The sequence below is a fragment of the Capricornis sumatraensis genome, chromosome 4 (genome assembly GCF_032405125.1).
Source record: "Capricornis sumatraensis isolate serow.1 chromosome 4, serow.2, whole genome shotgun sequence".
Taxonomy (NCBI): Eukaryota; Metazoa; Chordata; class Mammalia; order Artiodactyla; family Bovidae; genus Capricornis; species Capricornis sumatraensis.
The window spans coordinates 79530179-79557905 of record NC_091072.1 but is presented as its reverse complement, the minus strand read 5'-3'; the positions used below and the strand labels follow the sequence as shown (position 1 = coordinate 79557905).

The following is a 27727-nucleotide window of genomic DNA, read 5'->3' as shown; positions in this document are numbered from 1 at the left end:
AGGGCATTATAAACCAACTCCAAGATCTGCCAATTATCAAGAGATATCAGGTAAATATCTTAGAAGGTCTTTGTAAAGAACTAAATAAGAACTAAAATTAGATACGCTATAGTATAACTTTTTCTCAGTGGCAGTACAGCAATATCTATTAAAGAAGTTAAAGTTGCATGCACTTTTCAACAATTCTGCATCTAGGACTTTATTCTGAGAAAGATACATAAAACTTATTCTACAAGAATTTTCATAGTTGTGAAAAATTAGAAACAACTAAAACATTCAAAGGAGATTAACCCTGGGATTTCTTTGGAGGGAATGATGCTAAAGCTGAAACTCCAGTACTTTGGCCACCTCATGCAAAGAGTTGACTCATTGGAAAAGACTCTGATGCTGGGAGGGATTGGGGGCAGGAGGAGAAGGGGACGACAGAGGATGAGATGGCTGGATGGCATCACTGACTTGTTGGACGTGAGTCTGAGTGAACTCCGGGAGTTGGTGATGGGCAAGGAGGCCTGGCATGCTGCGATTCATGGGGTCGCAAAGAGTCGGACACGACTGAGCGACTGAACTGAACTGAATAATCTCTGGGTCTATCCTAGTTGTTGCAAATGGAAACATGTCTTTCTTTTTACACCTGAGTGGCATTCCACTGTGAGCGTGTGTGTGTGTGTGCGCACCTGAGCTCACAAGTGTGTGTGTATCACATCTTCTTAAGACAATCACTGGATTGTGTCCACATCTTGGCTCTTGTATATAGTACTCCTGTGAACATTGGGATGCATGTATCTTTTCAAATTAGAGGTTTTCTTTTTTCCAGTATATACCCAGGAGTGGAATTGCTGGATAACATGGTAATTGTATTTTAGTTTTTGAGGAAACTCCGTACTGGCCTCACTAGTGGCTGCACCAGTTTACATTCCAATCAGCAGTGTACAGGAATTTCCTTCTCTCCACATTCTTGACAGCATTTGTTATTTGTTGACTTTTTAATATTAGCCACTCGTGGGGCTGTATCATTGTGTTTTTTTAAATATTTTTATTTATTTGGCTGTGCCAGCTCTTAGTTATGGCGCGTGGGATCTCCAGTCTTTGTTGTGGCCTGCAGGATCTTTAGTCGTGGCATGCAGCCTCTTAGCTGTGGCACGTGGGATCTAGTTCCTCGACCAGGGATTGAACCTGAGCCCCCTCCATTGGGAATGTGGAGCCTTAGCCACTGAACCACCAGGGAGACCTTCTCATTATGGTTTTGATTTGCATTTGTCTAATAATTAATGGTGTTGAGCATCTTTTCATGTGCCTGTTAGTCATCTGTATGTCTTCTTTTTTGCAAAAATGTCTGCCCATTTTTAAATCAGCATTTTTAAAAAATATTTTGAGTTATGTGAACTGTTTACATATTTTAGTTATTAGTCCCTTTTTAGCCTCATCATTTGCAAATCTCTTTTCCCATTTTCTTTTCATTGTCTTTTCCTTTCATTAATGGTGTCCTTTGCTGTTCAGAAAAGTTTGATTAGGTCCTGTTTGTTTATTTTTGCTTTTATTTCTTTTTCCTTGGGAGACTTAGCTAAGAAAATATTGCTATAATTTATGTCTGAGAATGTTTTGCTTGTATTTTCTTTTAGGAGTTTTATGATGTCATATCTTATATTTAGGTCTTTAAATTAGTCTTTAAACCATTTTTTAATTTTTGTATATGGTATGAAGGAATGTTCTAATTTCATTGTTTTGCATGTAGCTGTCCAACTTCTCCAGCACCACTTATTGAAGACACTCTCTTCTCCATTGTATATTTCTGCCTCCTTTATCATAGATTAATTGACCATAAACGAGTGGGTTTATTTCTGGCCTGTCTGTTCTGTTCCATTGATATGTGTGTCTGTTCTGAGCCAATACCTTGTTTTTTGTTTTTGATTCGTGTAGTTTTGTAGTATAGTTTGAAGTCTAGAAGGGTTATACCTCCAGTCTTGTTCTTTTCTCCCAGGACTGCTTTGGCGACTCTGGGTCATTTGTGCTTCCATATAAATTTCAGAATTATTTGTTCTGTGAAAAATGTCATGGGTATTTTGATAGAGAGTGCATTCAATCTGTAGGTTACTTTAACTAGTATGACCGTTTTAACAATATTAATTCTTTCTTCAGAGAATGAAAAGGATATATGAAAGTGAAGTCACTAAGTCGTGTTTGACTCTTTGTGACTCCATGAACTGTAGCCTAGCAGGCCCTTCCGTCCATTCATGAGATTTTCCAGGCAAAAGTACTGGAGTGGGTTGCCATTTCCTTCTCCAGGGGGATCTTCCTGACCCAGGGATTGAACCTGGGTCTCCCGCATCATAGGCAGACGCTCTTACCGACTGAGCCATCAGGGAAGTCCAGAAGGATATATCCATCCATTATACATCAAAGAAGGTCCTGAGGACCAGGACAACATAGTGTATAAAGAGTCAAGAGGAGAGTGAGCCATGACTCAGGTTTAAGATCCAGTTCCTGGAGTTCTGGTAAAATAATGTCATTGGTATCCCATTGGAGGGATTAAGATGTCACTGGGTGCACATTGTGGAAGCTAAATGATTAGGGTTGCTTATTTTTGTTCTGATGTTTGACATTAAATAAAAGAGGTGAGCCTCTGAGGCTTACCATGTAGAGAGGACTTTTTTATTTTTTCTAAGGAATAAAGGAGGCTGAGCATATTTGAAGACAGAGAAAGATGATAACAATGGTTAACATGTCTTATTATGGGCTTATTACGTGTCAGGCCTTATGCTGAGGACTTTATACTTATGAAGCTATTTCTTACACCACCTTTGAGATGAAGCCACAGATACTTGCAGAGTTTATTTGCCCAATGTCACAGAGCTAGCAAATGGCAGGACCAGGATTTAAATTTTGACTTGGAATCTAACCATGTCTAGTTTGCATCATGCCGCTTGTCACGGTCATGGCTGATCCAGCAGATATAGCTAAGGCAGTAGTAGTTTGTGTTTGCTACATGTGATGATGCAACTGCCCTCTCATGGGGCTAGTTCTTTGCAGGTTCTCTGAAGTGGCCCCCTTTTGTCATCTGGTAATTTAGACTCCCAGGGGATCAAGAGATGTCTTCCTGCTCTGGGTACCCTGGAGCTATTTGTTGCTAGCATGTTCCAGAATTAAACTATATCTCTCTTTCTCTATCATGTCCTGTTATGCCCATAAGTAAAGTTCTTGGAGCACTGTGGGGGAAGGGGAGCTCAGGAAAGAGGCGCCTCGTTGCTACACTACATTCCTCAGTCAATTCCCACAAAACTGGTAGCCATCCACGCACCATCCACTCATTCCTTCTTCCGTCAGACATCTATTGCTTTTTTCTTCCACATTAGGCCCATTCTAGGTGCTAAGGATAGCAAGATTAAAAGACAGACATCCCTAGGGACAGGAATGATAACCAAAGAGCAGCTAGGCCTGAGGCAGGATTTCATATTCTTTAAGAAAGGAAACATTTAAGTTATTTGTTTGCTGAATAAGAGCAATGAAGATAAAGAACTGAAAAGAGGAGAAAGTATTGCCAAAGCAAACTCAGGAAAAACAGGAAAAAGACGTGATCTGCTGATACCCAGGAGAAAGATGGTGTCCTCCTAAGAGAGGCGGCATGCACAGGACCTTTTGTGAGTGGCTGCATTTGTCTGAGGAAGGAGACCACAGCACTTGAAGAGTCCGAGAGTGAAGTGTCAAATGCAAGGAGCACCTTCAAAGTTTGGAGCCACTCCCCAGTGGAGGAGGGGGGCCAGGAAGGAGACAGTTGTGCATCACGGTATGCTTTTGATGGGAACCGTGGAATTTTATGAGACCAGTTAACACAGATATTTGGTTTCTTTTTACCATCTCTTCATTGTTCACACACCCATTAAGCCATGTGAGAAGCTGCCCTTTTAACTGATTCTCCTAGCCTTCTAGAAGCTGTGTTGCTGGAGAAGACTCTTGAGAACCCTTGGACTGCAAGGAGATCAAACCAGTCAATCCTAAAGAAAATCAGTCCTGAATATTCATTGGAAGGACTGATGCTGAAGCTCCAATACTTTAGCCACCTGATGGGAAGAGCTGACTCACTGGAAAAGCTGGGAAAGATTGAGAGCAGCAGGAGAAGGGACGACAGAGGATGAGGTGGTTGGATGGCATCATTGACTCAATGGACATGAGTCAGAGCAAACTCTGGGAGATTGTGAAGAACAGGGAAGCCTGGAGTGCTGCAGTCCATGGGGTCGCAAAGAGTCGGATACGGCTGAGTGACTGAACGACAACCTAGTCATCTAACTAGAAGGACATTTGTCTATGTGAGCTAAAAGCCTTGAGTCTGAGCTTTCACATCCTAACTGAAATTATTGCTGCCTGACTCCTTGAGGAGACAGAAGACAGTTGAATTCTACTTATGACCTCTAGTGGGACAAGCTGGGTCGCCGTTTGTACAACCTCAGGTTGAGGCATCTCCCCAGAAAGAGTCAGAGTGTCCGGTCTGCACAGAACACCCCTCCCTATACTGCACAGTGATTTTGGTTTTAAGCTAACAGGTTTTCCCTAGTGCATGGTTATTACTCTATGAGAATTCTTGCTGGCAAGTAACAGAAATTAGCTCTAATTTAAGCAGACAAAGAAACAAAGAGTCTATTAGTAAAGAATTTTAGGGGGCTCACAGATTCATTGGAAGACTCGGACAAACAAAACCTGGAAATGAGGCAGCCAGAGGCAGTGCTCCAAATTCCATTTCACAGCAAGGTTGCTGCCCAGGGTCCAGAACTGCCTCTGGTCACTTCTGACCAGCAGTGCTCCCCGAAAGCTCCTGCTGAGACCTCTGCCACTGCTGTTACTGGCTCCCACTCTCCCAGCTGCCCCAGGGGGAGTTCTGCTTGGCCTGACTTCTTTGCATCTCCAGCTTCTGATTAGAGTCTTAAGTGGTCTGCTTAACAGCTCCTCACTTGCCGGCAGCTGGACTCATGGGAGACAAGGAATAGGTGTGTCTGTTTTTACTTGCTGTGGGGGATGTGGGCTCTGGCGGGAGTGGAAATGCTGAGTGGCCATATAGAATGACGAGTGTCCATTACAGTGCTTTAGACCCATGAATGAGTGTCCCGGTCCTTTTGTATTGGACAGAGTCCTACATCCCTGGATGCTGCGTTTGTAGACCCTCTGCAGCAGACCCTTTCAGATTCCTCTTTGAATCTTCGTCACTTTGAAGAGTGCTCTCAGGAAATGTTTGTTGAACAAATTAATGTTTGTTGAGTGTATTCTTTCAACAAACATGTATTGGGCATGTACTCCTGCTGAGTAGTCTTGTCAGGTGTGGCTGGAAAGATCAGAAATGCCTTTATACAATAGTAAAGAAAGACTCCATCTGGAACAATGCTTGGGCTGCCATGCAGGATTTGAAGTATGAGGGTTTGAGTCTAAGGTAAAGAAATACTGCTTGGATACCAAGCAGAGTGGGTCTGAACCACCTTCCCAATTGAAGTGGGCAGATGGTGAATGAGGAGTAGAGAAGACTGAAAATCCTAGCAAAGTGCATTGCAAAGATAGGGGGTGGGAGGCGGGCAGAGGGAGCAGCCGCCTGCTGGGAACAATGGGAAAGCTGTACCTCCACACCCCCATCTCACCCCCTAGCTCTCATCTCACTGGACTTTCCTCAGTAAGTTTGGCGTAAGTTTGGCTTATTTGTTTATAGCACTTGCTGGTTTTCTCTGAGTGACTATTTTGTGCTCAGGTTGTAACAAACGTGTTATATTTGTAAAGCTCTTAGAACAGTGTCTGGCACAGTATTAATACTATATAATTTTATTAAATATATGAAAATAAAGCAATATTCTGTTTCTCATACTTCCACAAAATATATTAGGGATTCCACTGGCACTCACATTAAGTCAAATGCCAGGTGTATTTGTTCATCTCGGACCTTTTTACATGCAGCATCCACTTTACATTTATTAGGTGCTTTCTATGTTCCAGGCACTGTGTGGCACAGCAGCTGAGCTCCCTCTCTGCCCGTCCACAGTGGGCAAAGCATGACCCGTGCTCCGTGGGCACAGTGGCCTGACTGCCCAACCCACTAGATACAGAACATTGGCCCAGTAATTCCTCTCTATCCTGTTAACTGCTGAAGCTAAAAACTGATTTTAATGCAGCATTTTTAGTTGTCTTCAGTGGGAGAATTGGTCGAGTTCATCTCCTGTGATTACTAAAGGTGGAAGTTCTAGTTTATATGTTATGTGGTTTTGTTTTTGTTTTTCAGAAATATATTCTTCCTTTACTTCCTCTGTTTTTAACATCTTAGTTGAGATATGTTTCACCATGTGGTTCATATAAATGGCTCGTTAACATGGTCAGATATATTATCAGCTCATTTTGTAGATTTAGGTGTTTGTTTTATAGCTTCACTAACATTTCAATCTTACAAAAGAAAACTTTCTTACATTTTACCAAAATTGTGTGTTGTTTTATTAAAATTGGTCAAGGCATGCAAAGATGAAATATATACATCCCAAACCAAACTATTTCAATGTCTGATGTAGAAACAAAATTATAAGAATCTAGACTGTCAGATCTGGACTGTAACTCTGGTATATTCCGTGGGTGAGCGGAACTCCAAAAACTCCACTTACGTACACAATCTCTCATAAGCCAAAAAAAGTCTTTGAAATTGTGCCAAAGCTGGAGACTTTTATGTACCTCAAGTGGCCAGAAACCTACAGGACAACCAAGGGTCCTCCAGAGTCCCAAGAGAATCCAGTTATTCTCCTCAGCATTGCCTCTGAGGAATCTCAACCCCCACGTCTCCGTTGCTTCTGTGCTGTTTTGAGCAAATGTGTCTCTTCATTCAGTTGAAATTGGTTTGATTATTTTTTCTTAATTAAAAAAACACATAGCTCCCCCCCCCCCGCCCCGCCCGCCGGCCACCCCTTGGTAAAACTGAAGGCCTAACACGTTTCCAATTTCTTTTGGCAGAGAAAAAGACAAGCATATGAATCCAACCTCATCTGTGATGGTCTGCAGCTAGAAGCCACCAGATCCGTAAGTGTCAGACCCTTTCCAGATGTCAGCTGACTGTTGCTCCTGGGAACTAGCCTGTCACTCGGAGTGCTGGAAAGGCATTTGAAACATGTAACCCCAGCCACACCTCAACTGCAGGCTGGGGCAGGAGTCAGTCAGAATCTGCATTATAGAATATATGTTTGTTACTGATAAAAACTGTGGATCTTTCTTAATAGCCAAAGAATCTAATATAAAGATATGTATGAATGTATTTATTCAAGAACCTTTTTGAAGATTTTTATATAATACAAATGATAGTTTACCCCCCAAAATTAGAAAATGTAAGAATCGTGAAACTGAAAATCATCTGTACTTTATCCATAAATAATCTTGTGCTTCTAAATATTTTCTTTTGCTGAAATATATATATTTTTCCCTTAAAAGGAAATTATCATTTCACAGTTTTAAAGTTTGCTTTTCTCTCTTTATCATATAGTGAATGCATTTCTATATTAATAAATACAGTTCTTTTAAATCCTTTTTAATGATCACATAATGACATTGAACAGATATATAATAAATTAAACAGCCTTCTGCTCGGTTTAAGAATTTTAAAACTTGTCATTACAATAATACTACAATATAGTGTTTTTATGTTTAGTTACTAATTTGGACTAATAATTAACACATTTGCTTTTCTTCATCTAAAATATTGGTGATTTTATGAAAGAACTGAAACATAAGAATAATCTGTTTTAAATTTGTGAAAATATCAATAGTTGATTTGCTTTCCTGGTTTGTATGCTTATTCTTTCAATATAGCTTGTGGATGACAAGCTCGTATTTGTAAAAGTACATGCCCCATGGGAGGTGCTATGTACCTATGCAGAGATAATGCACATCAAATTGCCTCTGAAACCCAATGATCTGAAAACCCGGTCCTCAGCCTTTGATAATTTCAATTGGTTTACCAAACTCCTCCAAGTGGATGAAAGTATCATCAAGCCAGAGCAAGAGTTTTTCACTGCCCCATTTGAGAAGAACCGCATGAATGACTTTTACATTCAAGACAGAGACACATTCTTCAATCCAGCCACCAGAAGCCGCATTGTAAGTCTAAACCCAATTTAGCTGCTGTCTTGGGGTGATTTAGAACCTACTGTTGAAGAATTAGTGGTCTAATTTGGTTGGTTTGGTTTGGGTTTTAAAAGCTGCCAAAAAAAAGAAAGAAAGAAAAGTAATACACCTACAGATTCCTGTTAGGATAATAAGCAATGATTGGCTAGTTACATTGTATAAACTGCACACTCTATTTTGGAATCTCTTTTAGGTTTACTTCATTCTTTCTCGGATAATGTACCAAGTAAGGGACAATGTTAAAAAGTTTGGAATTAACAAACTCGTAAGCTCTGGAATCTACAAAGCAGCTTTCCCTCTCCATGATGTAAGTCAAATGGCAAAAATGAAATAAAATATCTAAAATGTATTCTAATGTTAGGGAAAGGCTGATCTTCTTGAACTTGTTTCTTCCTTGGTAACATGAAGAGGACATATTGCAAGATTGTAAATTCATTTAGGGCAGGAATCATGTTGTATTTTTACTGCTGAATCCCAGGCAGAGGGAAAACCCCTTAGTTAAAATGAGTGAACGAATGAATAGACAGCATTTCCCAGAGTTAATGTGTGGACTCAAACTCAAACACCTTCCTAGCTGGAGAATCTTGTGAAAGTCACGTAACCTCTCTATTCATCAATTTCCTCATCAGCAAAATGGGGATAATAATAGTACCTATCTCATAGAGTTGTTCTGAGGATCAGTTCATCCACGTGGATGTTAGAACAGTTCTTGGCATATAATAAGTACTATATATCTGTCAGCTGTTTTCATAATTACTGACATATTATTATCAACCGGAAAAGTATTGGTTCTTTGTAAGAAAAATATGTTAGATTATTTCACTTATCATTTTCTGTAATTCAGGCAGGCATTTTCTCCTCTGAAATAACCATTTTCAAACTGTGTCCTGGAATATCACAGGGCTTCTAAAAAGGCATCTGTCAGGGTTCTTGTCAGGATGGCAATACAGCAGAGTGTTGACATTTCTTAAGGACGGCATACTGAGATGACAGCAACTCCTCAAATTCAAGAGCACTCCTCTAGCTGATAAGATCACTCATGAAATGGAAATTTTAAAATGTGCTGTAGAAGCTTAATGATTCTATAAATCCAAGGATGTTTTACCTAAGGTTTTAAAGTTCTGTCATTAAAATAAATAAATCCTGTTTTATATTGTTCTGTTACTTTGTTATATTCGCTATCAGTTTATCTGGGTCTCTAAGGCCAAAGAGTACATCATGAGTAATGCTGGACTGGATGAAGCACAGGCTAGAATCAAGATTGCCAGGAGAAATATCAATGACCTCACATATGCAGATGACACCACCCTTATGGCAGAAAGTGAGGAAGAACTAAAGAACCTCTTAATGAAAGTGAAAGAGCAGAGTGAAAAAGTTGGCTTAAAGCTCAGCATTCAGAAAATGAAGATCATGGCATCTGGTCCCATCACTTCATGGGACATAGATGGGGAAACAGTGGAAACAGTGTCAGACTTTATTTTGGGGGGCTCCAAAATCACTTCAGATGATGACTGCAGCCATGAAATTAAAAAACGCTTACTCCTTGGAAGAAAAGTTATGACCAACCTAGACAGCATATTAAAAAGCAGACATTACTTTGCCAACAAAGGTCCATCTGGTCAAAGCTATGGTTTTTCTAGTAGTCATGTATGAATGTGAGAGTTGAACTGTAAAGAAAGCTGAGTGCTGAAGAATTGATGCTTTTGAACTGTGGTGTTGGAGAAAACTCTTGAGGGTCCCTTGGACAGCAAGGAGATCCAGCCAGTCCATCCTAAAGGAAATCAGTCCTGAATATCCATTGGGAGGACTGATGCTGAAGCTGAAACTTCAATACTTTGGCCATCTAATGCAAAGGGCAGGAAAAGATGTAAAGACCCTGATGCTGGGAAAGATTGAAGGAGGAGAAGGGGGCGACAGAGGATGAGATGGTTGGATGGCATCACTGACTCAATGGTCGTGAGTTTGAGTAAACATTGGGTGTTGGTGATGGAGGAGGCCTGGCGTGCTGCAGTCCATGGGGTCACAAAGAGTCAGACATGTGTGAGCAACTGAACTGAACTGAAAGGCCGAACAAAGCAAAGACTGATTGATAATTGCTACTGTGAAGTACATGTATTTGTGGATGAAGACAGTATTGAAATGTACTGTGTAAGAAACTAGGACAGTATGCATGCTCCTTGATACACATGCACAGAGAACTGGGAGCTGGATGGGGAAGCAGATGCTGAGTTTCCTGGCTAAAAGACCCAACAGAGCAGTCCAACCTGACAGTCCCTGTGTTTTATATTTGTGCACCGACAAGACTAGCAGTGAGCGTGATATGAACTTGGGTACACTTGCAAATAGCTGTCGTGATTATCAGTATGGGATGTCAAGGCTCTGTAGTACTCACTGGACATCTGTCCATGCCCAGTTCTTTTCCACTAAATCTTCCTGTAATTGCACTGGTCCCACGTCCAGGCTAAGGGATGATCTCATGAGGTATTTAGAAGGCAGGCAAGTAGAGGTCAGGACTCATGTTAAAGCTTTAATATTAATAATTTTCTGGTTGATAATAACATCTGTCAGTAGTTATTATACTCCAGGAACTTTGAACATTGCTGTGGATGAATTGATCATCTTAACAACTCTTTGAGGTGGGTAGTATTATTATCCCCATTTTATTGATGAGGAAATTGATGAATGGAGAGGCTAACTGACTTCCAGAAGGTCATCCAACTAGCAAGTGGTGGAGCCAGGTGATTCTGGTTCTAGTATGAGGGAAGGAAGGTGAGTCAGGTGGGAAGAAGAGAGATTGCATTTAAGCAGAGGCAGGAAGTTTGGTTTCTTGAATAAGCTAAATGTATAAACATCACATCAGGCTTCTTTTGTTGTTTATATTCTGTATTTTCACAGAATAACTGCTGAATTGAGGGACAAAAAAGCCTGGATTTTCGAACTGACCCTGTAACTAACCAGATGGTTGCTCTGGGTGTCTAAGGAGGGGACTGGGCTGTCAGGCGTTCCTCCGCCATGAGAGTTTGAGCCCTTGAGCAGCCCAGGTTTTCTTTATTTAGAGCTGGTCCATTTATAGTACATGAGTATCCAGCGGTGGTCCCTGGGATTGTAACATCCAACCATTCCTTTCCACCCACATTCACAAATGGCCCTCCAGGCATTAGTATTACTCCCAGTTGAGAATTCCTAAGAACTACATGGTATTTCCTTCCAGCAAATGAGACCCCTTATTTACAAATGACTGTGACATGTTAGGGCCGCATTTAGCCAACAGAACACGCAAACGCAAACACATACCGATTGTGATGCTCATTTCTTTGCTGCTTCTTCCCAGTGCAACTTCAGCAGCCCATCGGAGGACCTCAGCTGCCCCAATGAGCGGTACCTTCTGTACAGGGAATGGGCTCATCCTCGAAGCATATACAAAAAGCAGCCCTTGGATCTTATCAGGTGAGTTGTTGTAGTGAGCACTCCAGTGGGAAGGGCTCAGGGTTGCCCTTGTGGTTTCTAAGTGTGACAGTCCTCTAAGAGTATTGCCAACCAGGAAAGCTCACTGCAGCTCTGAGCTTTGTTGCCCAGAATTTTTATTGGGGGCTCATTACTAGGCATGATTGATTGAGTCACTGCTCACATGGCTCAATCTCCAACCCCTTTTTCTCCCAGTGGTCCTGCAGTATCACATGGTTCCAATCATGTGATTGGTCTTTCTGGCCTGGCCAGTCCACATCCTGAATCATCTCATTTGCACAAACTATTTAGAGTCTACCATGAATAACGAAGTCAGTCTTATCTTGGGAAATTCCAAGGCATATGAGACTACCCAACTGGAGATCGAAGACCCACCAAATTCTTCATTAGCTTCCCTGGTGGCTCAGAGGTTAAAGTGTCTGCCTGGAATGCAGGAGACCTGGGTTCGATCCCTGGGTTGGGAAGATCCCCTGGAGAAGGAAATGTTTAATTCTTCATTAAACAGGAGTAAATGTTAGATTTAGCTTAAATTGTATGATGGTGGTGGTTTAGTTGCTAAATTGTGTCTGACTTGTGACCCCATGGACTGTAGGCTGCCAGGCTCCTCCGTCCATGGGATTTCCCAGGCAAGAATTCTGGAGTGGGTAGCCATTTCCTTCTCCACGGGATCTTCCTGATCCAGAGATTGAACCTGGGTCTCCTGCGTTGCAGGTGGATTCTTTACAACCTGAGCCATGATAAGAGATGCCAGTTTTCACTGTTTTCCTGCATCTTCTATTGGGTACCATTTCCAACAGTATGTGAACGTAATGTCCAGCATGCGTCTTCTCAAAGCACCAGTGTCAGCTGCTCTCCAGAAACTTACATTGTTTGGGCAAAGCTGTTGGAGAAAAATAGATCAAGAACAACTAAGGACATAAATAAGTAAACAACATTTCTGAGTGAAATGAAGAAAATGACACAGTGATGAGATGGAGAGGAACTGGGAAGTGGGGAGGAAAGTGAGTCAAGAAAGTTATCTTTGAGTAAGTGAGCATGTGTGCTGAGATTTGTCTAGTCGAAAAAAAAAAAAAATGCCCAGTATTTTAAGGATCTGGGAAAAAGTCATATCAGGAAGAGAGGCCACTGGTACAGTGGCCTCAAGGCACAAAAGCACTTGTTAAGCTTGAGGAAATAGTGAAAACCAGTGCTAAGGGGAAAGAGAAAGATGACACACAAGGTTAGAAGGGTATCGGGAACGTGGAAAGGAGTGTAGACAAGTGCAGTGAAAAGCTGCTGCAATATTTTAACCATTCAAGTAATTTCATCTCACATTTTGCAAAGATACTGTGGAAACTAAGTGATGGGGGAGGCAGGAAGCAGGGAAAGCTGGTAAGAGGCTATTAGCACAAACCAGGTGAGAAGTCCTGGGGGCAAATATGGAATGTGTCTGGGGAGTCAGGTTGACAGGACATGGTTATGGATTGGATATGTGGGATGAGAAGAGGGTCAAGGTGGACCCAGAAGCCTGTGCCTGTTCTTCCTATGATGTCTCATTGCCTGTCCACCTGACCTTGGGGAAAACCTCTTAATCTTAAAAGTGAGAATTTTAAAACACTGAAGAATTTTCATTTTGTTTTACGTTTTATTAAGGGAAATTTTGGGCCTCCCAGGTGGCGTTAGTGGTAAAGAATACACCTACCACTGCGGGAGATGAAAGAGATATGGGTTTGAACCCTGGGTCAGGAAGATCCCCGGGAGTAGGAAGTGGCAACCCGCTCCAATATTCTTGCCTGGAAAATGTCTTGCCTGGCAAGCTGCAGTCCATGGGGCCACAGCGAGTCGGACATGACTGAGCACAAGGGAAATCGTAAACATATACAAGAGTAGAGAAAATAAATAATACGGCAAGTTTGCCTATGTCTGTCACCCATCTCCAAACATCATAAACTCATAGTCACCGTTGTTTCAGCTTTTTCTCTACTTCCTACTGGGTCATTTTGAAGAAAACTCCAAATAGCATAACATTTCATTGATAGAATGACAAGATTTCTTTTAAATATAACCAGAATACTCCTTTTGTTTAAAGTTGTAAAATAATCAGTATTCATGTTTTCCTGTCACAAAAATACATTTTTTAACAGTTTTTTGGTTATAATCAGTATCCAAACAAGGTCCAGATGTTGCAAGTAACATCTCTCAAATAGCTGCTAATCTACAATTTTCCAATTTCTTTCTTGTTTTCCTCATAATTGTTTCTCTGTTTTCTATCTGGCTGATTTCATTCTCCCCTGAGGTGTTACTTGTTTCTCTGTCCTGTGTATTTGCTTTAGCAAAGTGATTTGATCTTCATCTAAAGGCTTGATCTGATTGAGATTGAACTTTGCACAAGAACACTTGTGTGAGTTTCATATTTCTGTCAGTGGTTATATAATGTCCAGTTGTCTATCTTTTCTGTGATGATAGCAGCCATTAATGAACGTTGTCTAGATTCGTCATTTCCTCAGGGATTTTATTTATTTGGCCATTTGTTGTTGCTCAGTCATTAAGTTGTGTCCGACTCTTTCCAACCCCATGGACCTTAGCATGCCAGGCTTCCCTATGCACTATCACTCAGAGTTTGCTCAGATTCATGTCCATTGAGTCCGTGATTCCAACCATCTCATCCTGTCGCCCCCTTCTCTTCCTGCCCTCAATCTTTCCCAGCATCAGGGTCTTTTCCAGTGAGTCAGCTCTTCACATCAGGTGGCCAAAGTACTAGAGTATGATTTCTTCCTTTATTTACTAGTTGGATTAGAATCATAAAGAGACAGTTTCTCTCATTAACTCAGATACCCTGTAGAATAAAATTTTGAAAAAGGATGTTTATATACATGTCAGTATTTGAAGCTGATATTTATATGAGGGTTCTCTTCCATTATTTTCATTTTGTACTAAACCTATAGCATCTGTTGGCAGAGTGATTGGTTTGATGGCTTTTTAATCATTCTTTATGGGTTTTTGTTTGGGGGCTGGGGTTCTATGAAGAAAACAATTTCCCCAGGATTTTAAGTATCTTTTGCTAAGGAAAATACAATTAACTATTCCCTGCCCCTGGTCCACCTGTCCCCCTTGATGCTTCTGTCAACTTTAAAAAGAAATGTACAACATGAGAGTTGTGGGTTAAGTTTTATTTGGGACAAAATGAGCCCAGAGACAGCATCTCAGCTCTGAGAAACTGCTCCAGAGAGGCAGAGGGAGAGGTCACTATATATGTGATTTTGATGAAGGGGGATACATGCAATCAAGCACATATTTTGTTTTTGCAGAAGGTTTCTGCTAGTCATGAGAAACCATCTTCACTGAAGCACTGAAGAATTTTAGTGTTTTCTAGATATGAGGAGATATAAGAATTGAGCTCATAAAAACACCTTCTGAAAAGATTTAACTATCTGAAGACCTGTTCTGCCAGTTTTCCTCAGAGCACAGAGTGCCTCATTTCTGCTCTTTACCCCGAGCACCTTTCAGGGGATGTTGAACATCAGCAGCTGCGTGATTTAATCCTTGTACAGGTAGATGGCAAGTGCCAACGGCAAGTGTCAGTGTGTAGTTGACACGTCCCATTAGTAACCCCTTCAGCACTCAGGATGTTAAACCTTCCTCTCTGGTTCCCAGGGATTAGCAGAGGGAAAATGAACTCTTTCCCAAAAAGCAAGTCAAGCAAGCTGGAAAAAAAACACCTGGAAGAAACAGACCTTGCACAGAAAAAAAAAAAAAAGCAAGTTTCCTGTAACACTCGCTCAGAGTGCCAAGAGAATACATGATATCCACAATACAAAAACAGGGTTCTAGTTTAAAGAAAAGTAAAGAAAGGATCATTCTGAGAGTAACATGTAGCTCTTAGGAATTAAAAATGAGCAGAATGGCAGGGGGGAGGAGGGAACAGCAGTATTAAAAAATGATGTTGAAGAAGTTGTACCAAACATGGAGTCAAAATATGAAGACACAGGGGGAAAGATAAAAATTTAAAAATCAGTCCAGGATGCACAATGAACAAATAATAGGAATGCTAAAAATAAGGCCAGAGAAAATGTAAGGAGGGAATGAGAGAAATATTTCAAGACAAGTATCTGAACTGTTGAAGAACTGAGCACCCTGAGGCTCTGTGTGGACGAGCATGCAGAGCACCCAGCTTGGAGGATGGACAGGGAGCCATCAGGTCACTGAAATGTGGCCTCTCAAACACTGGAGCAGACAGAAGGTCCTGCAAGCTTCCAGAAAGAAAACCAGGCTTCATATGAAGGAGCAAGACTCAGAATAGCTTTGCATTTCTCAACATCAACGCTTGAAGGTACAATAAAAGAGAGCAACAGTTTCATATTGCCAAGGAAGTTGTTTTTTTTTAACTCACTGTCCCATATATGGCCAAATTCTTCATTTGGTGTGAGGAAATTTTCATAATTTAAATGTGCAAAGTAATGGAGGAAGTACAGAGGTACTCCACTCAGAAAGAAAAATACATGGGTTCAATAAATGGGGGTTCCCAGCCTAAAAGAGGGACATGGAGAGCCCAGGTAACAGCTCTTGGCAGGACTCCTAGCAAGTCATTAATTCAGGTGTCAGGAGAGAGACTGAAGAGATTGATTCCAGGAGATGAAATTGATAGACTGACTCATGTGTCAGAAAGCAGTGAGAAAGTTACACCTGAAAGGGAAGTCTGGGGTTGAATTGTTGCTAAGTACTGGAAGAAACACGAGCTAGAATCAAGATTGCCGAGAGAAATATCAATAACCTCAAATATGCAGATGACACCACCCTTATGGCAGCAAGGGAAGAGGAACTAAAGAAAGAGGAGAGTGAAAAAGTTGGCTTAAAGCTCAACATTCAGAAAACAAAGATCATGGCATCCAGTCCCATCACTTCCTGGGACATAGATGGGGAAACAGTGGAAACTGTCAGATTTTATTTTTCTGGGCTCCAGAATCACTGCAGATGGTGATTGCAGCCATGAAATTAAAAGACGCTTACTCCTTGGAAGAAAAGTTATGACCAACCTAGATAGTATATTCAAAAGCAGAGACATTACTTTGCCGACTAAGGTCCGTCTAGTCAAGGCTATGGTTTTTCCAGTGGTCATGTATGGATGTGAGTTGGACTGTGAAGAAGGCTGAGCACCGAAGAACTGATGCTTTTGAACTGTGGTGTTGGAGAAGACTCTTGAGAGTCCCTTGGACTGCAAGGAGATCCAACTAGTCCATTCTGAAGGAGATCAGCCCTGGGATTTCTTTGGAAGGAATGATGCTAAAGCTGAAACTCCAGTACTTTGGCCACCTCATGCAAAGAGTTGACTCATTGGAAGAGACTCTGATGCTGGAAGGGATTGGGGGCAGGAGGAGAAGGGGACGACAGAGGATGAGATGGCTGGATGGCATCACTGACTTGGTGGACATGAGTCTGAGTGAACTCTGGGAGTTGGTGATGGACAGGGAGGCCTGGTGTGCTGTGATTCATGGGGTCACAAAGAGTCGGACACGACTGAGCGACTGAACTGAACTGACACAGAAAACGAAACAGTGAACCACCAAGACAATTATTAACTCCAGAGAAAACAAAATATTTCCCAGAAAAGAAAAAGTAAGCACAGCAGATGATTTGATGCAGCTGTGAACAGTCTTTATCGTATCTTAATAATGCAAAGCAAGGCTATTACTCTAACCAAAATTATATTGTAACTATGTCAAAAGGATGCAGGAAAGGAGTTATGGGTGTATAGATGAGACGGGGGTTGAAAGAGAGCTTAATTCTAGTCTTCCAAAGTAAAGCATCAGGAGGTGATATGTAAAACTGAGAGGTCAGTGAACTACAGTACAGGTATATTATTTACAGAAGCGGAGGTAAATATTCCTAGAGTCAGCTATAAGAAGTGAAAGTGGTTACTTCTCGCCAGGAAATGGGAGCGGTTCTTGAGGGCGGCCTCTTTTTATACCTAGTGTTCTAGAACTGACTCTTTATTGACTGTATAGTTATAGCTTTGATTTTTTTAAAACCAAAGCTGGATTTTTAAAAATTGGTATTAAGAATTGGGATGTTTGGGGCAGAGAAAGATAATGATCAGAGGATATTACATTTGAAGGGATCCTCATTTTCCCCAGCCTTTCAACAAGAACCAGGAGACAGGCTTTCTGTTTAGGATTCAAAAATTCTTTCTCAGCTTCTTGTCTAAGCAGTGTAACAAAGGTGCCTTGGGAAGTACTGAACCCCCTGTCACCGTAAATATCCAAGTGGAGTGACCAGCCCTCTTGCAGGGTGTTTTTACTACTGGGCAGTTGGAATGGGCAACTTCTAGCATTGTTTCCGATTTTAACTGTGGCATTTCCAGGGCAGAAGTTTGATAGAAATGTATTACAAAGAGCCTAACAGCCAAGAGTCCAAAATGTCCCAAACCCACTGCCAGGCTTTTCTCTCCCAGACACCATCTCCTGAGCTGTCATTCGCCTGCCACCCATGAGCCAGACCACAAAGCCCAGTCACAGGAGAATGGACACACTGCATTCCCCCCAGCTCGTGATTCCATCTCGGTCTCAGCCCTTCCTTTTCCCCATGGGTGTAGCCCACGCCCAGGCCTCTGACCAGGGAGCTGGTCTCAGAACTACCCTGTGAGGGCTGGTCCAGCTCAGGGATGTTCCTCTGGGAAGTCTTCCAGACTCCAGGCTGCTCTCAGAGCTCAGTCCCCACTGGGCTAAACCCACCGAGCTCAGCTCAGTGTCAGACTGAGCCAGAAGTCTCCTAGAGGCCTCAGAGCTAAGGCAGCCTACAGGCTGTACCAGTCTACAGGCTGTACTGAGCCAGAAGTGAAACGTGAGCCAAGGAAAGGTATATGCCAGAGTTGCCTAAACAGCCATCTTACTGCTTGGTCCTCATCCCTAAACTCTTTCTCTCCCTTTCAGGAACAATCTGGCCCTGTTTCATGCCCTGCCTCTTTTTTTATTTTGACTACCTGTTCTCTTCTATTTACTCCAGATTAATTTACAAACATTGAAGAGTTTTTAAAACTCAGAAAAAATAGAAATCCCGCATACAAAGAATACAGGACAGTAAATATTCAGTCATATCCATCCTGCCCTTTCCCATTCTCGAAAGGAGTTTTATAAATAGTTTGTTTAGAGAGACATTCCGCTCATAATTATTATTATTGGCATTTTCTTATTATTTGTGATTTTACATTACATGTGCTCCAAGAAAGTTCTCAAAATAAAGCAAAAACAGGTAATTGAACAAATGGGTCATGTTCATTCTTTTCATAAATGTCAAGAATAATCTTTGGGGAAACTTACCAGATCTGCCAGTCTTTATGAAGAGTGATGATAATATCCTCTATCTGCTCCATATTCAGCAATTTCCCCTCTTGGTGTTATTCTAGTTTACTTGGCTGCAGCAGGTTAACCAGTGGTCAATACTTCTGTAATATGTAAACTACGTCTTATTTCACAGTAGAACTGGGGGCCTGCGATGAAAATGGATATGTTTTTAAATGTGCATTGAGTCAGAGGTTTAAGTTTAAAGCCCCCTTTATTTATAATCAGAAATTAATATGAGGATAAAGCTGCAGACTGATCATATGTCTCCTCTGAAAATAACTTCTGTCTTCCTTCAGGAAATATTATGGAGAGAAGATCGGGATCTATTTTGCCTGGCTGGGCTATTACACTCAGATGCTTCTCCTGGCAGCCATCGTGGGAGTGGCTTGCTTTCTCTATGGATATTTCACTCAGAATAACTGTACATGGAGGTAACCTCTCCCTATTCCTTGTTACCGTGCTGAAAAGCTGCTTAGACACAAGATTATTTTCCGGGTCTTAGACTGTTTTAGTAAAAGAAGACTCATTACAGAACACTTACTGCTTCGGATGATTCATCTCTTTTGTCATAAGCATAATAACTAAGTGAAATGGAAAAAGAAATTTTTTCTTAGGTAATGCAGCCCAGCCTCTGACAAGACTGTTACCCTTAGGAAACACTCCAGTATTTTAAGGCAATACTTTGAAAAAGAAAGGAGGTTTGAAGAATGGAACATCTTTGAACTTTTGGCCCCCTGAGGAATGCTTCATTCAGCCCTACAGATGTGAACCTAGAGCAGCTCTGATTGCATCAGGGTTTCAATGGCAAAACTGGCAGAACCAATGTTTCTATGTTTTTTAGAAATTACTTTTTTCTTATAAATTTATTAAATTTATTTGTTTTTGGCTGCACTGGGTCTTCGTTGCTGCATGTGGGCTTTCTCTAATTGCAGCAAGTGGAGGCTATTCTCTAATTGCAGCAAGTGGAAGCTATTCTCTAATTGCAGCAAGTGGAAGCTATTCTCTAATTGCAGCAAATGGAGGCTTCTCATTGCTTTGGCTTCTCTTGTCATGGAACACGGACTCTAGGGTATGGAAACTTCATTAGTTGTGGCGCATGGGCTTTGTTGCCCCTTGGCATGTGGAATCTCCCCTGACCAGGGATGCAACCCATGTCCCTTGCATTGGCGGCCAGATTCTTAACCACTGAACCACAGGGAAGTCTATGCCTTTGTTATATATATTAAGTATATATCATAAAACTCAAGTAAATGATACTTTTTGTTTGTTTTACTTAAAAAAAAAAAATCCACAGTGTTAGAGGGCTAAAAAAGTAATAAAGAATGAGTTTGTGCTTGATGTTGAAATTAAAATACCAGCTACACTGTGTGAAGGGAAATACATGAGTCCCAAAACACTGACTTTACCATCTCTGATCTGAAGTGTGTTACTGATCCTTTGCTTTTGGTGACCTCAACCTCCAGAAGGGGTGCGGCACTGAACCAGGGCTTTTCTCTTGTTCATTTGGCCTCTATCCAGGTGTGACAGCCAGATCAGAATTTCTGGGCAACAGTGACAAGCTGATGACCAAATTTTTCTAGCCTGCAGCAGATGAGCCTGACTCCAGAGGCAGGAAGTGTACATGGCAGTTCTGATGTATAGGCGTAATTATTCATTCTGTTTAACAAAGGATTCTGAGTGTTTGTGCCCATTATGGCTGTTAGCTTGAAAGCTGCAGATGGTCCTTGAAGTACTTGCCTCTCTTCACTGAAAAAGAGTTTAGGGCTAAAGGCTGAATGTTTATATTTTTTTTCCCTAATTTTGTCTTTGGCTTCTCCATTGTTTTGTATATTGTTCCAACCAAAAAAAGGTATCTCAAAAATATGCTTTCAGAGTGAAAAATTGGCATTTTTATATGGTTCTTGCATGGTGATGGTTCTCATAATTTGTTTTATAAAAAGTCACCATACAGTCCCTCCACATACTTCCTATATGTGTTTACAGTTAATTTTATTATGAATTGAGTAGATTCACAAGAATAGAAGATAGATAAGATTAGAAGATGGATTTAAGATGTAAGGAAGAATGATCCATTACCCAGTTTAAGAAGAAAACATAACTGTTACTCAGGAAGTTCTTTGCTCAATTGCATCCCCTCACTTCCCACTTTGGAAATAACAACTATACTAAATTTTTATTTTTAACGTACACTGTATGTTCTTTTTCATATGTACTTGTTCTGCTATAAAATATAATTTTGTGTGCTTTTAAAAATATCTGTGCATAAGTGGAAGATACTGTAGGTATTTTCTCTTCCATAAAAGGCCTATTTAAAGCTTATACACACTTTAAAATATCAACTTTTTTGAGATATAATTCATATACCATAAAAGACAGCCTTTGAAAGTGTACAATTTGTGGTTTGACGTACTTCCACAGAGTTCTGTAACCCTCACCACTATCTAATTTTAGAACGTTTTCATCACCCCATAAGGAACCAGTATCCTTTAGAAGTCATTCCCTAACTTCTATTTCCCTTGGCCACTGGCAATTACTAATCTGCTTTCTGTCTCTACATATTTGCCTATTATGGACATTTCATTATAAGTGAACCATACCGTGTGTGCAGTATGTGGTGCCATCTTTGTCATCTTTCACTTAGCATGTTTTCAAAGGGGGCTTCCCAGATGGTGCTAGTGGTAAGGAACCCACCTGCCAGTGCTGGAGACGTAAGAGATGTGAGTTCGATCCCTAGTTCAGGAAGATCCTCAGAAGGAGGGCATGGCAACTCTCTCCAATATTCTTGCTTGGAGAATCTCATGAACAGAGGAGCCTGGCCAGCTACAGTTCATAGTGTCTCAAAGAATTGGACACTACTGAAGCAGAGTTGACTCATTGGAAAAGACTCTGATGCTGGGAGGGATTGGGGGCAGGAGGAGCAAGGGACAACAGAGGAGGAGATGGCTGGATGGCATCACCGACTCGATGGACGTGAGTTTGAGTGAACTCCGGGAGTTGGTGATGGACAGGGAGGCCTGGCGTGCTGCAATTCATGGGGTCGCAAAGAGTCGGACATGACTGAGCGACTGAACTGAACTGAACTGAAGCAGCTTTGCATGCATGAACACAGTGTTCTCAAGATTCATTCGTGGTATAGCATGAATCAGTACTCTGTTCCCTTTTGTGGTCAAATAATACGCCATTGTGGAGAAGGAAATGGTAACCCACTCCAGTATTCTTGCCTGGAAAGCCCCATGGACAGAGGAGCCTGGCAGGCTACAGTCCATGGGGTCAGTAAGAGTCGGACACGACTGAGCGACTTCACTTTACTTTAATATGCCATTGTGTGGATATACCACATTGTCTATCCAACCATCAACTGAAGTTTGGGTTGTTTCCATTTCTTGGCTATGATAAATAGCTATGACAAGTATGTACAAGTTTTGTGTGAATATATTTTCTCAATTCTTTTGAGAATATATAAAAAAATGGAATTGCTAGGATTTATGATAACTCTAGATTTAACATTTTGAGGACCTGCGAAACATTTTTTTTTGTGACTGCACCATTTTACTTTCCCAGTAGCTATAAATGAGTATTCTGATTTCTCCACATCTTCATCAACACTTGTTATTGCTGAATTTTGAATAAATAAGCAAACAAGTAAATGTGTGTGTGTGTGTATCATTCTAATGGGTATGAAATGGTATGTCATTATCGGCTTTGATTTGTATTTCCCTAATTCCCAGTGATGTTGAGCATCTCTTCATGTGCTTATTTTGCCACTTGTATCTCTTACAAGTGTTCAGTACAACTGTTGAGTTTTAAGTATTCTTTATATATTTTGTGATAAAAAAGTGAAAGTGAAAGTCACATCCAACTCTTTGAGACCCCATGGACTATACAGTCCATGGAATTCTCCAGGCCAGAATACTAGAGTGGTCAGCCTTTCCCTTCTCCAGGGCATCTTCCCAACCCAGGGATCAAACCCAGGTCTCCCGCATTGCGAGTGGGTTCTTTACCAGCTGAGCCACAAGAGAAGCCCAAGAATACTGGAGTGGGTAGCCTATTCCCTTCTCCAGGGGATCTTCCCCACCCAGGAATTGAACTAGGGCCTCCTGAGTTGCAAGTGGATTCTTTACCAACTGAGCTACTATGATAAAATCCCCTTATCAAATATTTTCTTGTATTCCATGGACTTTTTCACTTTCTTGATGTTGTCCTTTGAAACACAAAAGCTTTTCATTTTAATGAAGTACAGTTTACTGAGATTTTTCTTTTGTTGTTTGTACTTTTACTGTAATATCCGAAAAAAAAGCATTGGTAAGCCAAAGCATGAAGATTTTCTCAGTGTTTATCTTCTAAAAGTTTTTTTTTTTTTTTAGTTTTAGGTCTATGATTTCATTTTTGTAAACAGTATAAAATAAAGATTCAACTTTCTTTCTTGGCAGGTGTGTATTCTAGTGTTCCAGCACCATTTTTGTAAACATAATCTTTCCCATTAGCACCCTTGTCAAAAATTGTTATTGTCATTCAGTCATTAAGTCATGTCCGACTCTTTGCAACCCCATGAACTGCAACACACCAGGCTTCCTTATCCTCCGCTATCCCCCAGAGTTTGCTCAAACTCATGTCCATTGAGTCAGTGATGCTGTCTATCTGTCTCATCCTCTGCTTCCCTCTTCTCCTTTTGCCTGCAATCTTTCCAGCATCAGAGTCTTTTCTAATGAGTCAGCTATTCACATCAGGTGGCCAAAGTATTAATTACTAATTACTAGTATGAAGTATTAATAAAGTGCAAAAATAATTGGCCATAAACATAAGAGTTTATTAGGGACTGTCAGCTCTTTTCTGTCAATACATATGTCTGTCCTTCATGCAAGTCCCACACTCTATTGATTGTTATAGCTTTTTACTAAGTTCACGATTGCTTTGATTTTTCTGGGTATCTTGCATTTCTATAATTTTAGAATCAGCTTTCTCATTTCTGAAAAAAAGCCAAAATTGCATTGAATCTGTAGGTCACTTTGAGAGCTATTACCATCTTAACAATATTAAGGCCTCTAATTCACGAACACACAATAGCTTTCCATTTATTTAGGTCATCTTTAATTTCTATCAATATTTTGTATTTTTCAGTATATATATTTCACATTTTTCTCTAATCTTAAGTATTTTATTATTTGATGCTACTGTAAATGAAATTATTTCCTTCATTTTATTTTTAGATTATTCATTAATGTATAGAAATATAGTTACTTTTACTATATTGATTTGTCTTATAACCTCGATGAACTGACTAATTAATTCTAGCAGATTTTTGGTAAATTTCTTTGGTTTTAATGTGCAATATCATGTCATCTGGAATAGAAATGATTTTCCTTATTTCTTTCTAATCTGGAGATTTTTAATTTATTTTCCTTATCTGATTGCCCTGACTAGAACCTCTGCTGCTGCTAAGTCACTTCAGTTGTGTCAATGTTGAACTTGGGAGGAATCTGTTCAGAGTTTCACATTAAGTATAATCTTTGCTATGTGTGTTTTTTTCCCCTTATCAAGCGGAGGACATTCTCTTCTGTTCATTGTTTTTGATCCATTATTCTATCAGTATGGCATATTATATAAATTGGTTTTTGTTTGTTGAACAATCCTTGCATTCCTGGATACATCCCACTTGATTTGATTTACTGGATTTGATTTGCTAATATTTTGTCAAAGATTTTTGCATTTATATTCATAAGAAATAGTAGTCTGTAGTCTTTTAGTGATGCCTTTGTCTGGTTTTGGTATTGGTGTAATACTGGTTTCATGGAATAAATTGAGATATGTTTCTACCTCTTTATTTTTAGAAGAGTTGGTGACGCATTGGTATCAGATTTCTTTCAGTGGCTGATAGAATTCACCAGTTAAGCTATATTGGCCTTGACATTTCTTTGATTATTAATTCAGTCTCTTAACTCATTGTAGATCTATTCAGGTTTTCTATTTCTTCTTGAGTCAAGTTCAATCATTTATGTTTTTCTAGGAACTTATCCATTTCACCTAGGTTATTCCATATGTTGGCATATAATTATTGACAGTAATCCCCTATATTCCGTCTTTATTTTTGTAATGTCAGTAGTAATGTTCCTCTTTTCATTTCTGATTTTAGGAATTTAAATCTTCTTTCTTTTTTTCTTGAATAGACTAGCTAAAAAGTTGTCAGTTTTATTGATCTTTTCAAAGAACCAACTGTTGATTTTTCTCTGTTGCTTATCTATTCTGTATTCCATTTATTTCTGCCTTTTGTCTTTTGATTGGAATATTTAATTTATTTACGTTAAAGTACTTTCTGATTAGGGCTTCCCTTGTGGCTCAGCTGGTAAAAAATCTGCCCACAATGTGGGAGATGCTGGGTTTGATCCCTGGGTTGGGAAGATCCCCTGGAGAAGGGAAAGGCATTCTAGTATTCTGGCCTGGAGAATTCCATGGACTGTATAGTCCATGGGGTCGCAAAGAGTCAGACACAGCTGAGTGACTTTCACTTCACTTCACTTCACTTTCTGATTAAGTTGGCATTACATTGGAGTTACATCTGTCATTTTACTACAGTAAGTCCCCTACATAGGAACATTCAAATTGGGAGCTTTCAAAGATGCAAACGTGCATTTGCATATCCAGTCATGTAAGTTAGTTAACATGTCTGGGATACATTGTCACATGCATGCATTGTCTAGAAATGGTGGTGCTTTTGTGTACTTTACAGTACTGTATAGAGTACAGTAAGTACAGTAGTACAGTATTTTTATATCCTTACTCGATGCCAGCCCCTGTTGTACTATACTACTGTAAGATTAAAAATGTTTCATTTTATTTTTGTGTTTGTTTTTTATGTCTTATTTGTGTGAAAGTATTATAAACCTATTACAATATAGTAATATATAGCTGATTGTGTTATTTGGGTACCTGCACCTTGTTGTGCTTAATATATATGAATATATATTATGTAAAAATGTATTTATATATATTATCTATGTTTTTTAACCTATGTAGTTACCTCTACCAGTGATCTTTAGTTTTTCAAGTGAGTTTGACTTACTGCCTACTGTACTTTCATTTAAGCCTGAAGGATTCTTAGTATTTCTTGTAGGGCAGGTCTGCTAGCAAAGGAGTCTTTCAGATTTTATTTTTGTAGGAGTGTCATCATTTCTCCTCTGTTTTTTGAAGAATAGTTTTGCAGCATATAGAACACTTGGTTGACAATCTTTTCCTTTTTAGCATTTTGACAGTATGATGCAACTGCTTTCTGGTTTCCATGGTTTCTGATTAGAAATTAACTGCTTATCTTACTGAAAAGTCTTTGTATATGTGAATGACTTCTCTTTCGACTTTCAGAATTCTGTCTTTGTTCTTGACTTTTGATACACTGAGTCTGATGTGCTTATGTTTGGATTTCTCTAAGTTTATTCTACTTTGAGCCTGTTGAACTTCTTGGATGTACAAATTAACGCTTTCATCAAGTTCTTCAGCCATTATTTCTTCACATATTCTTTCTGCCTCTTTCTTTCTTTCATTCCTTCTGGCTCTCCTATTATGTGTATTTTTGATGGTGCCCCACTCATCTCTGAGGCTACATTCATCTTTTTCATTCCTTATTCTTTGTGATTCTCAGACGAGATAATCTCAATAGACCTAATATTAAGTTAGCTGACTTTTTCTTCATCCAGTTCATTCTGCAGAGGAACCTCTGTAGTGAATTTTTTGTTTTACTCATTATATTTATATCTCTAGAATTTCTAGTTGGTCTTCAAGTAATTTTTAACTGTTCATTATCTGTACAGTGAGATGCTCACATACTTTATTTCTTTAGGTATGATTTCTATTAGTTCTTTGAACATATGTATGATTGCTTATTTGTGTCTTCATTTAGTATGTCCAATGCCTGGACATCCTCAGGGAGTTTCTATTGGCTTCTTTTTCACCCTGTGTCATGGCCAAACTTTTCTGTATCTTTATCTATCTTGTAATTTTCTGCTGAAAACTGGGCATTTTAATTATAATGTGGCCAATCTGAAAACCAGATTTTACCCCTCCTCAGAGCTTATTGTTGCTTCTATTGTCATTGCTGCTGATGATAGGATTTATTTAGTTAGTTTCCTGAACAAATTCTGTAAAATTATATTCTTTATCATGCATGGCCATGAGATCTGTATACAAAAGCTTAGTTATCTGTTAATGATTGGACAGTGATTTATTTAAATGCCTGGAATCAGTCATTTTATTGAGCCTTTGCCAGGTGGCTCTGTGTTTGCATGTTCGGGAATGCCTTCAGCACTCCATCAGGCAGTTGTTATATTCACTATCAGTTTTATCTGGATCTCTAAAGCCAAAGAGTACATCATGAGTAATGCTGGACTGGATGAAGCACAAGCTGGAATCAAGATTGCCGGAAGAAATATCAGTAACTCACATATGCAGATGACACCACCCTTATGGCAGAAAGCAAAGAAGATCTAAAGAGCCTCTTGATGAAAGTGAAAGAGGAGAGTGAAAAAGCTGGCTTTAAACTCAACATTCAAAAAAAAAAGGTCATCGCATCCCGTCCCATCTCTTCATGGCAAATAGATGGGGAAACAATGGAATCAGTGGCTGACTTTATTTTCTTGGGCTCCAAAATCTCTGCAGATGGTGAGTGCAGCCATGAAATTAAAAGATGCTTGCTCCTTGGGAGAAAAGATATGACCAACCTAACCAGCATATTTAAAAATAGAGACATTACTTTGCCAACAAAGGTCCGTCTAGTCAAAGCTATGGTTTTTCCAGTAGTCATGTACAGATGTGAGTTGAACTGTAAAGAAAGCTGA

The 27727-nt window shown here is 40.0% G+C and overlaps 1 protein-coding gene and 1 non-coding gene across 2 annotated transcripts in view; one reads left to right on the top strand and one right to left on the bottom strand.

Moving 5' to 3' along the window:
- ANO6 (anoctamin 6) overlaps nt 1-27727 on the top strand; it is a 134118-nt gene that overhangs the window by 51082 nt on the left and 55309 nt on the right. The window contains exons 4-8 of the mRNA XM_068971442.1: nt 6961-7026; nt 7810-8097; nt 8318-8431; nt 11456-11571; nt 19202-19336. Coding sequence (XP_068827543.1) covers nt 6961-7026; nt 7810-8097; nt 8318-8431; nt 11456-11571; nt 19202-19336 — 719 coding nt within the window. The remainder of the gene's footprint in view (nt 1-6960; nt 7027-7809; nt 8098-8317; nt 8432-11455; nt 11572-19201; nt 19337-27727) is intronic.
- Nucleotides 2290-2363, bottom strand: TRNAH-AUG (transfer RNA histidin (anticodon AUG)). Its single transcript has one exon. It is a non-coding gene; the product is annotated as a tRNA-His (tRNA).